This window comes from Apteryx mantelli, chromosome 24, assembly GCF_036417845.1.
Source record: "Apteryx mantelli isolate bAptMan1 chromosome 24, bAptMan1.hap1, whole genome shotgun sequence".
NCBI classification, from domain to species: domain Eukaryota; kingdom Metazoa; phylum Chordata; class Aves; order Apterygiformes; family Apterygidae; genus Apteryx; species Apteryx mantelli.
This window is the reverse complement of record NC_090001.1, coordinates 1284038-1294812: the sequence shown is the minus strand read 5'-3', so window position 1 is coordinate 1294812 and position 10775 is coordinate 1284038. Positions and strand designations below refer to the sequence as shown.

General features: G+C 54.9%; 1 protein-coding gene across 1 annotated transcript; it reads left to right on the top strand.

The window, feature by feature from the left end:
- Window positions 1-211: 211 nt before the first annotated feature.
- LOC136994095 (olfactory receptor 14J1-like) lies at window positions 212-1147 on the top strand. The gene has a single exon (XM_067310349.1). The coding sequence runs from the start codon at window positions 212-214 to the stop codon at window positions 1145-1147; it is 936 nt and encodes a 311-aa protein (XP_067166450.1).
- The last annotated feature ends 9628 nt before the right edge of the window (window positions 1148-10775 follow it).

Sequence of the window (10775 nt, the reverse complement as noted above, 5' to 3'; positions counted from 1 at the left end):
CCTCTGGAAATCGTTCGCAGAGGCCCCTGCTCCGCATGGCACACTCAGGCAGCACAAAGCGGAGCTCGAGCCGGGGAGCTGAACGAAGGTAAAGGAGAGAGGAAAGTGGGAGGTTCTGTGAGGAAGGCAAAGGGTTTGCCTCCCAGAAGACTGCTCTAATTTGTCCCTGTCTTTTCCTCCTTGGACAGGCCCCCATGCCCAGAGTCAGCAAATGTCCAACAGCAGCTCCTTCAAAGAGTTCCTCCTCCAGGCCTTTGCAGATACGCGGCAGCTGCAGCTCTTGCACTTCTGGCTCTTCCTGGGCATCTACCTGGCTGCCCTCCTGGGCAATGGCATCATCATCACAGCCATAGCCTGCGACCACCGCCTCCACACCCCCATGTACTTCTTCCTCCTCAACCTCTCCCTCCTCGACCTTGGCACCATCTCCACCACTGTCCCCAAATCCATGGCCAATTCTCTCTGCAACACCAGGGCCATTTCCTACTGGGAATGTGCTGCACAGGTGTTTCATTTTACCTTTCTCTTCTCAACTGAGTATTCTGTTCTCACTGTCATGGCCTATGACCGCTACGTGGCCATCTGCAGACCCCTGCACTACGGGACCATCATGAGCAGCAGAGCTTGTGTCAAAATGGCAGCAGCTGCCTGGGCCAGTGGTTTTCTCTATGGTCTCCTGCACACTGCTACCACATTTTCCATACCACTCTGCCAAGGCAATGTCGTGGAGCAGTTCTTCTGTGAAATTCCCCAGATCCTCAAGCTCTCCTGCTCACATGCCTACCTCAGGGAAGTTGGGGCTCTTGTGCTTACTCTTTGTTTAGTGTTTGGGTGTTTCATCTTCATTGTGCTGTCTTACGTGCAGATCTTCACTGCTGTGCTGAGGATCCCCTCTGAGCAGGGCCGGCACAAAGCCTTCTCCATGTGCCTCCCTCACCTGGCCGTGGTCTCCCTGTGTGTCAGCACTGCAATGTTTGCCTACCTGAAGCCCCCTTCCCTCTCCTCCCCAGCTTTGGATCTGGTTGTAGCTGTTCTGTACGCGGTGGTGCCTCCAACAGTGAACCCCCTCATCTACAGCATGAGGAACAAGGAGCTCAAGGATGCACTGAAGAAACTGGTTCAACTGCTACTACTTCAGCAACAATAAGCTGCCCATCTCTCCTCACAAGAGATTTCCAGTTTACCTTGGACAGCTCTTGTGCTTTGGGCATTCTGCCTGTGATAGTCATTTGTACACAAATACTTGAATTCATCCCACTTCTCCAGAGGCACAAACCCTGTCTGCCAAATTGATTCGTCAGTGGGGACTGGATTTGGAGACTGACTCATTGTAATAAAAATGTCCATGTTTTCCCATGATGAAATAATGGAAATTGTCAGGGAGGTTGTGAATCTCAGGAGAAGAAATTTTCATCTACCCCTCAAGCTGGTGTACCACCGCTTTGCCTGTTATGCTAAGGACTTAATCTCAGTAAGCGTTCACATATTTCCCCACATCCTGATTCAATTGATCATTTCTAAAGTCATCTTTGCAGCAGACTGTCTGGACATAGGCACTTTCCCTTGTTTCCCACTTTTCCTTCTCTCCTTTCTCTTTATTCATTCAGACACCTCTGCTCTCTCTAGGTGCTGCTCCGAGCTTCGGGGAATGTAAAGCTTGCCTCATCCTTCAGGAGGCTAATGGTCTCTTTAGACAATGCCTTAACTGGGTTTTTCCTCTATCCTTTCCTATCAATGTCTAAAACATTTCTACTAAGGCGATCCTTTGTGGAAAGTGCACCTCCCTGGAGGCAGCCTGGACTTGAAACGCAGTTTAGGAGTTTATTTTGTTTTTCATTCAACTCCATCATGTTTTACTTTTGCTGGATCCCAATAAAGAAAAAGCCTTCTGTGTCTATTTGCAGCTAGTTCTCGAAGGAAAGCAGGTGGGAATTGGTGCATAGGAGCTGTAACATTCCGCTACAGACTTGAGTGGAAGAAAGCTTCGATTTTAACAAGAGTGAGGTAGGTCCCCAGTGGCTGATGAGAGAAATGGCAGGGGTGGGGAGGTGAGGAGCAAGGCTGTTCGTACATGTCTCCTGTCAGAAATACTACTTTTCTCACACATCACGATTCCTTAGGAGACCCTCTGAGTCACTAGGAGCTGGAGAATGTGGCTATCACTTCTTCTGTAAGCTGAAAAGTAAAGAAAACGTTGCAAGCAGAAATCCCTTCCCTTTTTTTTTTTTAGGTTCTCATTGAAATCTTCCTCTTGTAAAGACACTCCTGAAACCTCTCCAATTAGCCACATGAGAACTGAAGTGCTGAAGGAAATTATGGGGATAAACAGGGCTTGTTAGGGCTTTTTGAATTTTAATGACCCCCTCAGGTGTATTTGGTGCTGAGTCCATGAATGTTGGATTCTGAGAGGAGACTGAACAAACCTCTCAAGAAGTTGAATTCAGAAGCCAGTCCCAAAGCTTCTAGGAGCATTAATGGGTCTCCTGAGGGCCATTACTCACAGAGCCTCCCTGGGGGCTGATGAGAGCAGAAAGTTGGAGGCCCTGATTGCAGGTAGGCAAAGGAAATGTGCAGGTGACTCTGATGCCAAGTCACCCTTGATGTGTTTTATCATACAACATGGCCAGGCACTGACACCCAGCCCCTGGGTAGGGTGATCCCTTCCCTCACACTTTACTCAAGCCTCCTTGTGTGGGCAGTGTAAGGGTGGGAGTGTGCAACACTGAGTTAAGGACAACAAGATGGCACCTCCCAGGCCTGCCCTGGGAGGGAGGAGGAGGAAGCAAGGCCACTACTGCCCTTAGCCTCTACTTCACCAGGATAATGTAGAGCAGGTCCCTCAGCCTCCCTGCACAGGTCATGTGCTGCAGGCAACAAGCCCCATCTTGGCAGACCTCCTCTGGACCCTCTCCACATCCTCCCCGTTCCTCCAGCACTGGGCATCCCACACTGGGACACGTGATTGCAGATGTGGCCACGCCAGTGCTGAGTCGATGGGGGATAGTGACTGTCCTTGTCTGGGTAGCCAGATGCTTCCTAATGCAGCCCCGTATGCAGCTGGCCTGATCTGTGGTGAGCACGCACCACAGGCTCATATGGCATCCCTCGTAATGTCCAGGCCCTTCTCCTCAGGGTCACTCCCCCAAGGCAGCACCTGCCGCTTCCCCTTGCACAACTTCAGCAGGCTTCTCTTGGCCTCATCTCCAAGCTTCTCCAGCTCCCTCTCCACTCAAGCTCCTTTCTGTCAGCTCTGAATGTGTGCGTGCAGATGCCTCATGCCATCTTGCCAGGCCTCTCACAGGATAACAGCATGACGAACTGCAGGACACTACAGATAATAAAGGGGGCAGTATTGTAAAGGAAGTGCTGGCAATGGTGGAAATGAGCATGGCAACCATCTCGGAGAAGGCAAAGGAAGGTACAAAGGCAGCAAAAGCAGGGTCGATGGGGACAGGGTAAAGAGAGGTTGTCTGACTGCATGGGAGGAGATCAGGGTGGTAAAGGAGAAGAGCTTGTTAAGGTGGCAAAGAGGGGAAAATGCAATAAAAGGTGAAGCAAATGAAAGCCCAGGGCTATGTGGGGGTACCTGCCAAGCAGCCCTGAATCTGAACTACTCTGACCAGAGCAGCACAAGACAGTAAGCAGACTGTTTTCTCCAAGGTCAACAAGAGAAGACCCGGGGTGGAAAGAAATGCCAAATGCTTCAGGCTGGAAGGTACCTCAGGTTGTCTCTAGCCCAACCTCCTTCTCACAGCAGGCTCAGCTATCAGCTCCAACCAGGGTGATGAGGCCTTCCATCATTTAGGTCTTGAAAACCTCTGAGGATGGAGATGGCACAAACCCTCTGGGCAACCTACCCCGGGGCTTCACTGTTTGGATGGGTAAAACGTTGGCCCTTATCCCCAGCCTGAACCTCTCTTCTTTCAGCTCATGCCCACTGGGCCTCATCCTCCCATGGTGCACAACGGTGAAGAGCCTGGCTCCATCTTCTTGATGACCTCCTGGTAGGCATGGGCAGGCTGTTATTCGGTCTGCCCAAAGCCTCCTCTTCTCCACACTGAACCAACCCAGCTCCCTAAGCTTCCCACAGCGACAAATCTGACCTTTACAAATGTGTGCCTAGGATGTTAAAGGCCTTCCCAGTCCTTCTGGATTTTACTGGATCTGCAAAGGACCTGAGGCCTCTTAGGGTGTGCAATCACCCTCATGGCATGCCTTTCTGCATGCATCACACTCATTGGGTGTCATGTTGTAACGAACTGGTGTTGTAGACGGTGAGGAGGGCCCATTCTGGACAAGCAGTCCTTCATCATTAAGTCTTCATTCATTCTCTCATTCTCCTGCCATGAATCCCTGTAAAATCCTGGTTCACTATGGCTGGCCACCTTGAGTTGGGAAGCTGCTCCGAGTCGCTCCAAAAGCCTTCCCTTCTGCAGGCTGAACAAACTCGTTCCCTCAGCTTCTCCTCACAGGACCAGTGCTCCAGCCCCTGATCACCTTGGGGACCTGCAACTTAAATTACTCAGAGTGATCAGTAGTGCTCTTATACAGGGCCCCCAATGGATGCAGTATGTGACGTGCCTGAACTCAGGCCTTTCTTCAAAGGTGGAGCCAAAAATACACCCAAGGAACTGCACCACAAAAGGGCCTCTGCTCTGCTTGTGAACTCTGTGGGCTCCATAGGATGAGCTCAGAGTGCCAGAGAGATCTTTTAGGGAGCAAGGGCTGGGTCCAGGGCTCATCTCTCAGTGACCAGTGCCAGTGGAGATGGGGAATGGTCTCTGAATTGCCTGCTCAGGGCTGTGCCACAGGTGACAGTGCGATGAGAGATGCCCATGCTTCTGGAGGGGAATCTTAGGTACCAGGAGAGCTCAGGGGATCTCCAGGGACATCATGTGCCTTGGGGTGGGCAGTGAGTGGAGCCTCACACAATGAGGGACAGTCCATGGTGGAGTAACCAGAAGGTGAAGCACTAAACCCAGGTATGTAGAGGGAAACAAGGGCTCTGCAATCCCGGAGAGGCAGTGGGGGCCCCAGAGGCCCAGGGAAGGGGCACTGGAGAGTGATTCCTGCACCCTCAGTGAAACACCACAGGCTGGAGCTGGTGCACACCCAGACACATCTCCTGCCATTGCAAACGCCCTGGGCTCACTCTGAGTACAGGCCATGAGCTCCGATGGGTGGCGGCAGAATCAGTGGTGGTGAGCCCTGTCCAGCTGGTTTTGCTTCCCACCCTGACCAGCACGGCCAGCGCAGAGTCAGGGGTCACCCTGTGGCCTCAGTGCCCCACAGCCCACTCGCTCTGCAGAGCAGCACCACCAGCCCAGGGCCCTGTGGGGAGCACGGGGGAGGATAGAGGAACAGTCGGCCAGGACATCATGGACACATTCCTCTGGGGAAAGGCTGTCTGGGGAGCAGGGACATCCCAGGAAAAGAGGAGGGCAGCATTCACAGAGAGAAAATGAGAACAGGTTTCTCTGTGCACGAGCTCAGGGCAGGCAGCTCTGTCCCTGGGGCAGCAGGAGCTGCCAGAGGGGCTGAAGAGCCGGGGCTATCGTGCTGTGCTGGGCAGCAGGGTGGGCATAGAAAGGCTGCAGGCAGAGAGGGAGGGGGATCTGCTGGACACAAGAACAGGGGAGACAGAGAGTGACCGGCCTCATTGCGGGGCCTCCTGCCCTTTGCTGGAGAGCTGCTCCCCTTGTCCTGGGGCCTGGCCTGAGTTACGCTGTGGACATGCCTGTGCCTGGCCCTGCACCTCTTGAGTGCTGACCTGACCCTGTGCCCATCCTGCTGACCTGACTCCCCATCTCTGCCTCAGACCTGCCCCCTCACTACAGGCAAGAAAGCCTTGGCAAGGGAAGCTGGGATCTGAGCAGATCCCAGAGAAGGTTGTAGGCACAAAAGGTGACCGCATATCCCCACAGCAACTCTTGCCTGAAAGCCAATTCAAAGGTGTAAGGAGGGCTTCGGATTTCAGCCCCTACCCACGTAACACTGCACACAGACGAACAGCTGGATGAAAAAGTGAGGGCAGCCACTTGGGGTCTGATTTGATGATGCACAGTTACAAGAGCAAGTGTTTCTGTATCCCGGCTCAAGTGTTTAAGCACCATTTGCCTCTGGGTTCCTGCTACAAAGAGCATGTTGTTGGGAGCAGCAAGTGCCCTTGTCCAGCCCCACTCTCCTTCGTCCTCCTCTGCCTCTGAGCGGGTGTCCTGCTGCCTGGCTGGGGCTGGATCCCCGATGTGCGGAGAGGTGGGGATGGCCAGGGAGCTCCTGCTTGCAGAGCTAGTTCCCACGGTGCCAGGAGAGGGGCCATGGGCTGGGAGCAAGGGGGCAGCAGGCCGGGCAGGGGCAGGGGTGGGCAGGGAAGCAGCAGGGGCCTCATGGAGGCGGCACAGCTGGTGCTGCTGCAGCGCAGTGGCTGTCACCTTTGCCTCCCTCCCAAAAGGTCCCACACGGCCCCTGGGCAGGAAAAGGCTGTTCCCCCGTCCCCATGGTGCCATCCCAGCAGGATGGGACACATGAGGAGGGGCTTGGCCTACACCATGATCAGGGTCAGCTCCCTGGGGCTGGCACAGCTTGGCCTGAGGCACTTCCAGCTCCTTGGCCTCTGCTCCAGCAAGTCTGGCACAGGGATGAGAGCTCCTCAGGCAGGGCAGAGCGAGCCTGGCTGGGCCAGCATCAGGGATAAGATGCAAAGGTCCTGGCTCAGTGCTGGGCTTTGGAAAACTCCCTCTGGCATCCCGAGGGGTTCCATCTGCCTCTTCCACCCTGCCCTGTGCTCCCCTCCCGCTGGACAAAGTGGAGCTCAGCATTGCCTGGGGACTCTCCTCACCATGGGGAGCAGAGGGAGGGCCTTCACCAGCCCCACACTGCCTTTTCCACCACCAGCCTTTGCACTTGCACTTTTGCCCACTTGCCTTCACCACTGGAAGCCCATGAAAATCCCATTGCTCCTACCCTCGAGCTGGCATCCAGCCTGAACCTGGAGCCTGGCTGCCCACAAAGGCATCACCTGTGCAGTGCACCGCCAGGGTGTCTTGGGAGAGGGCAGCTCCCCTCTGCCTCATTGGGGATGGGCATGAGGCCGGGACTGGGCACAGCTTTTCCCTGGAGAGCTCCCTGAGGTGCAGCTATGTGTAATATTCCACCTCTGCCCTGGCAGCAGCACCAGCACTCACGGTGCTGGAGGGAACAGAGAGTCGAAGGGTGACGGGCTGCCCAGGGGAAGCATTGAGACCTTGTCCGTGAACACAGGGATGGAGTGAGGAAAGCCAGAACTCCGCTGGAGATGGAACCAGAGACCTCGCACATGGAAAGGGCTGGAGTATTATTCAATGATTATGAAATAATTCCCCAGAGTCTGGGGGATCCAGGCACCCGGACCCTGCCCAGTCCGGGCTGGGCCCCCACAGCTGTTAGCAGACAGCCGTGCTCCCAGATCTGCTGGGGTCTGGTGCAGAAGAGTGACCATGCAAGGCTGGCGTCTTCCCCTCCATCGGGATATGGAGACCTGCAGGAGGACGGAGCTGGCCATGCACCACCCCACAGCTGGGGTGAGCAGCCAGCAGTGGGAAGGGGCCATGTGAGGGGCTGGTCCAGGACGATGGCCGTGGGACAACTTCCCCAGTGTGTCCATGCAACACAGGGATCACCCAGGGCTCTTCTCTTCTGCACCCTCCATGTCCTGGTGCCTTTCCCAGGAGACCTGCATTTGCCTGCAAGCACACTGGTGGGTGCTCCCACACTGCTGTTCACACACAGGAGCTGCCTGCTGGCGTTTTGCCTCTCCCAGGCCCTTTCCAGCCCATCTCAGACCCTCCCCAGCTCTCCCCACCTCCCCTGCCCTCTCCCCAGACCACCCAGCAGAGCAGCACAGGCTGAGGGTGGCCCTGCAGCAGTGCCCACCACAGGCAGCTGCAGAGCTCTGGACACTTGCACCACAGCACCAGCCCCTGTCCAGGACAGCACCAGAGTCCTGGTCCCGGGGCTGCTCAGGCAGATCCTGCTGCCCCAGGGATGGAGACGCGTGCCCTGAGCTGGTGCACACAGGAAAGGGTTTCTCTTTGTGTTCCTCCCCTGCACACACATGCCCCGGATGTTCCTGCTCTCCAGAGAGCCTTTCCCTGGGTGAGTATGTCCATGCTGGGCTGGCCGGTCATTCCTGCACCCCTCCCCTGTGCTCCCCGCAGGGCCCCGGGCTGGCGGTGCTCTGCAGAGCGAGCGGGCTGTGGGGCCACAGGGTGACTCTGCACTAGCTGTGCTGGTCAGGGAAGACCCAGCTGGACCAGCACCATTGTGCCTGACCACCCCCTCCCAGGCACTGTGGCTGTGGACAATGCTGGAAGCAAACACAGGGCATTTCAAATGGCTCAGGAGCTGTTCACCTGTGTCATTTGGCAGAATGAATGTGGGCTTTTTTTCCTTTTAGATGACATGAACCACTCTTGAGGCTCCCTTCCCTCTGCCTGCTGGGTCCCCACTGCTTCTCCTGAGATTTCTGAGCTCTCATTCAGTGCATTCTTCGGTTTAGCCCTTTACCTTTGGGGGACTCCGCTTGGTTTTGGGATTCTCCACTCACTGCCCATCCCAGGCACATGCTGTCCCAGGAGATCCCCTGTGCTCTCGCGGTGGCTCCATATTCCCTTCCAGAAGCATGGACATCTCTCACCAGCCCTGTAATATGGCAGACAGTCCCCAGCAGACACCACTTGACCACTCACCTGCTCCAGGGACACTGGGCACCCACAAGTTACAGCTGACTCCAGCCCTCCTGCCCAAACACATCACCCTATGAGCTCATGCCCCATAGCCCATGGAAAACCCAAGCACAGCAAAGGGCCTTTTTGGGTACAACTCCCTGAGCACATTCTTGGCTCCAGCTTGGGAAGAAGAGCCCAACCTTCAGGCACTGCCCGCAGGAAATCCCCTTTTATTACAGACATACTGGCAGGGAAGCCAGCCCTGACACAGTGCTACACAGATTTACGGAAGGCTTCTAGGCCAGACAGATGGGCTTTCTGCTGCTGGAGAAGTGGGATGAATTTAAATATTTGTGTACAAATGACTATCACAGGCAGAATGCCCAAAGCACAAGAGTTGCCCAGGTAAACTGGAAATTCCTTGTGAGGAGAGACGGGCAGCTTATTGCTGCTGAAGTAGTAGCAGTTGAACCAGTTTCTTCAGTGTCTCCTTGAGCTCCTTGTTCCTCATGCTGTAGATGAGGGGGTTCACTGCTGGAGGCACCACTGCGTACAGAACAGTCACCACCAGATCCAAAGCTGGGGAGGAGAAGGAGGGGGGCTTCAGGTAGGCAATCATGACAGTGCTGATGAGCAGGGAGACCACGGCCAGGTGAGGCAGGCACATGGAGAAGGCTTTGTGCCGGCCCTGCTCAGAGGGGATCCTTAGCACAACTGTGAAGATCTGCACATAGGACAGCACAATAAAAACAAAACAACCCAAAGCTAAACAGCCACTAACCACAAGCACCCCAAGTTCCCTGAGGTAGGCGTCTGAGCAGGAGAGCTTGAGGATGTGGGGAATTTCACAGAAGAACTGCTCCAGGACATTGCCTTGGCACAGTGGTATGGAAAATGTGTTAGCAGTGTGCAGGAGAGCATAGAGAAAACCACTGACCCAGGCAGCTGCTGCCATTTTGACACAAGCTCTGCTGCCCATGAGGGTCCCATAGTGCAGGGGTTTGCAGATGGCCACGTAGCGGTCATAGGCCATGACAGTGAGAACAGAATACTCAGTGGGCAAGAAAAAGGCAAACAGAAAGACCTGTGCAGCACATTCCCAGTAGGAAATGGCCCTAGTATCCCACAGGGAGTTGGCCATGGATTTGGGGACAGTGGTGGGGATGGTGCCAAGGTCGAGGAGGGAGAGGTTGAAGAGGAAGAAGTACATGGGGGTGTGGAGGCGGTGGTCACAGGCTACGGCTGTGATGATGAGGCTGTTGGCCAGGAGGGCAGCCAAGTAGATGCCCAGGAAGAGCCAGAAGTGCAAGAACTGCAGCTCCCGTGTGTCCGCAAATGCCAGGAGGAGGAACTCGTTGAGGGAGCTGCTGTTGGGCATTTACTTCCTCTGGCCTTTGGGGCCTGTTCAAGGAGCAAATAACAGCGACAAGTTAGAGCAGGCTTCTCTAAGGCAAACCCATCCCATTTCTCATAGAAACCCCCATGTCTTCTCTGTCCTTTACATTCAGGTTCTGCTCCCTGTCTGGAGCTCTGCTTTGCGCTGGCTGAGTGTGCTCTGCGGTGCAGGGGCCTCTGCCCCTGGTCTCTAGAGGAGTCAGTCCTTCCCTGCTGGGGGGTGTAAATGGAGGTGTCAAAGAGTCCCAGGTATTTGGTGGGATTCCCACGGATGGACACCGTGAGCTGAACGGATGGGTCTTGGCACAATGACCCAGTGGGAATTTTCTCTGTTTACCATAATGAGAGATGAATATAGCACTCATGGCAGCTGCCTCCGAAAGAGAAGACCCTTGTGAGGGATTCCTCTTCCCCACCCTTGAGCACCTCTTGCACAGAGGTGTCTGTATCTGAATCAGTGACTCCAGCTGCCACTCCAGCAAGGAAAAGAAACTCTGAGGTGAAGGCAGGCGCTGACCTGCTCCTTTCTCGATGTGTTTGATCCAATGAGATAGACCCTCTCCTCACACCAATTTACCATCTGTGCTCTTTCTCCAGGGACCGTAATGGCAGTGGGAAGTGGCTAGCGGTGATGCACACGTCCTGCAGCAGATTACATCTACCCCTTATGTGGAA

Coding starts and splice junctions, on each gene's coding strand:
- LOC136994095 (XM_067310349.1), top strand. CDS start 212: ATGTCCAACAGCAGCTCCTTCAAAGAGTTCCTCCTCCAGGCCTTTGCA.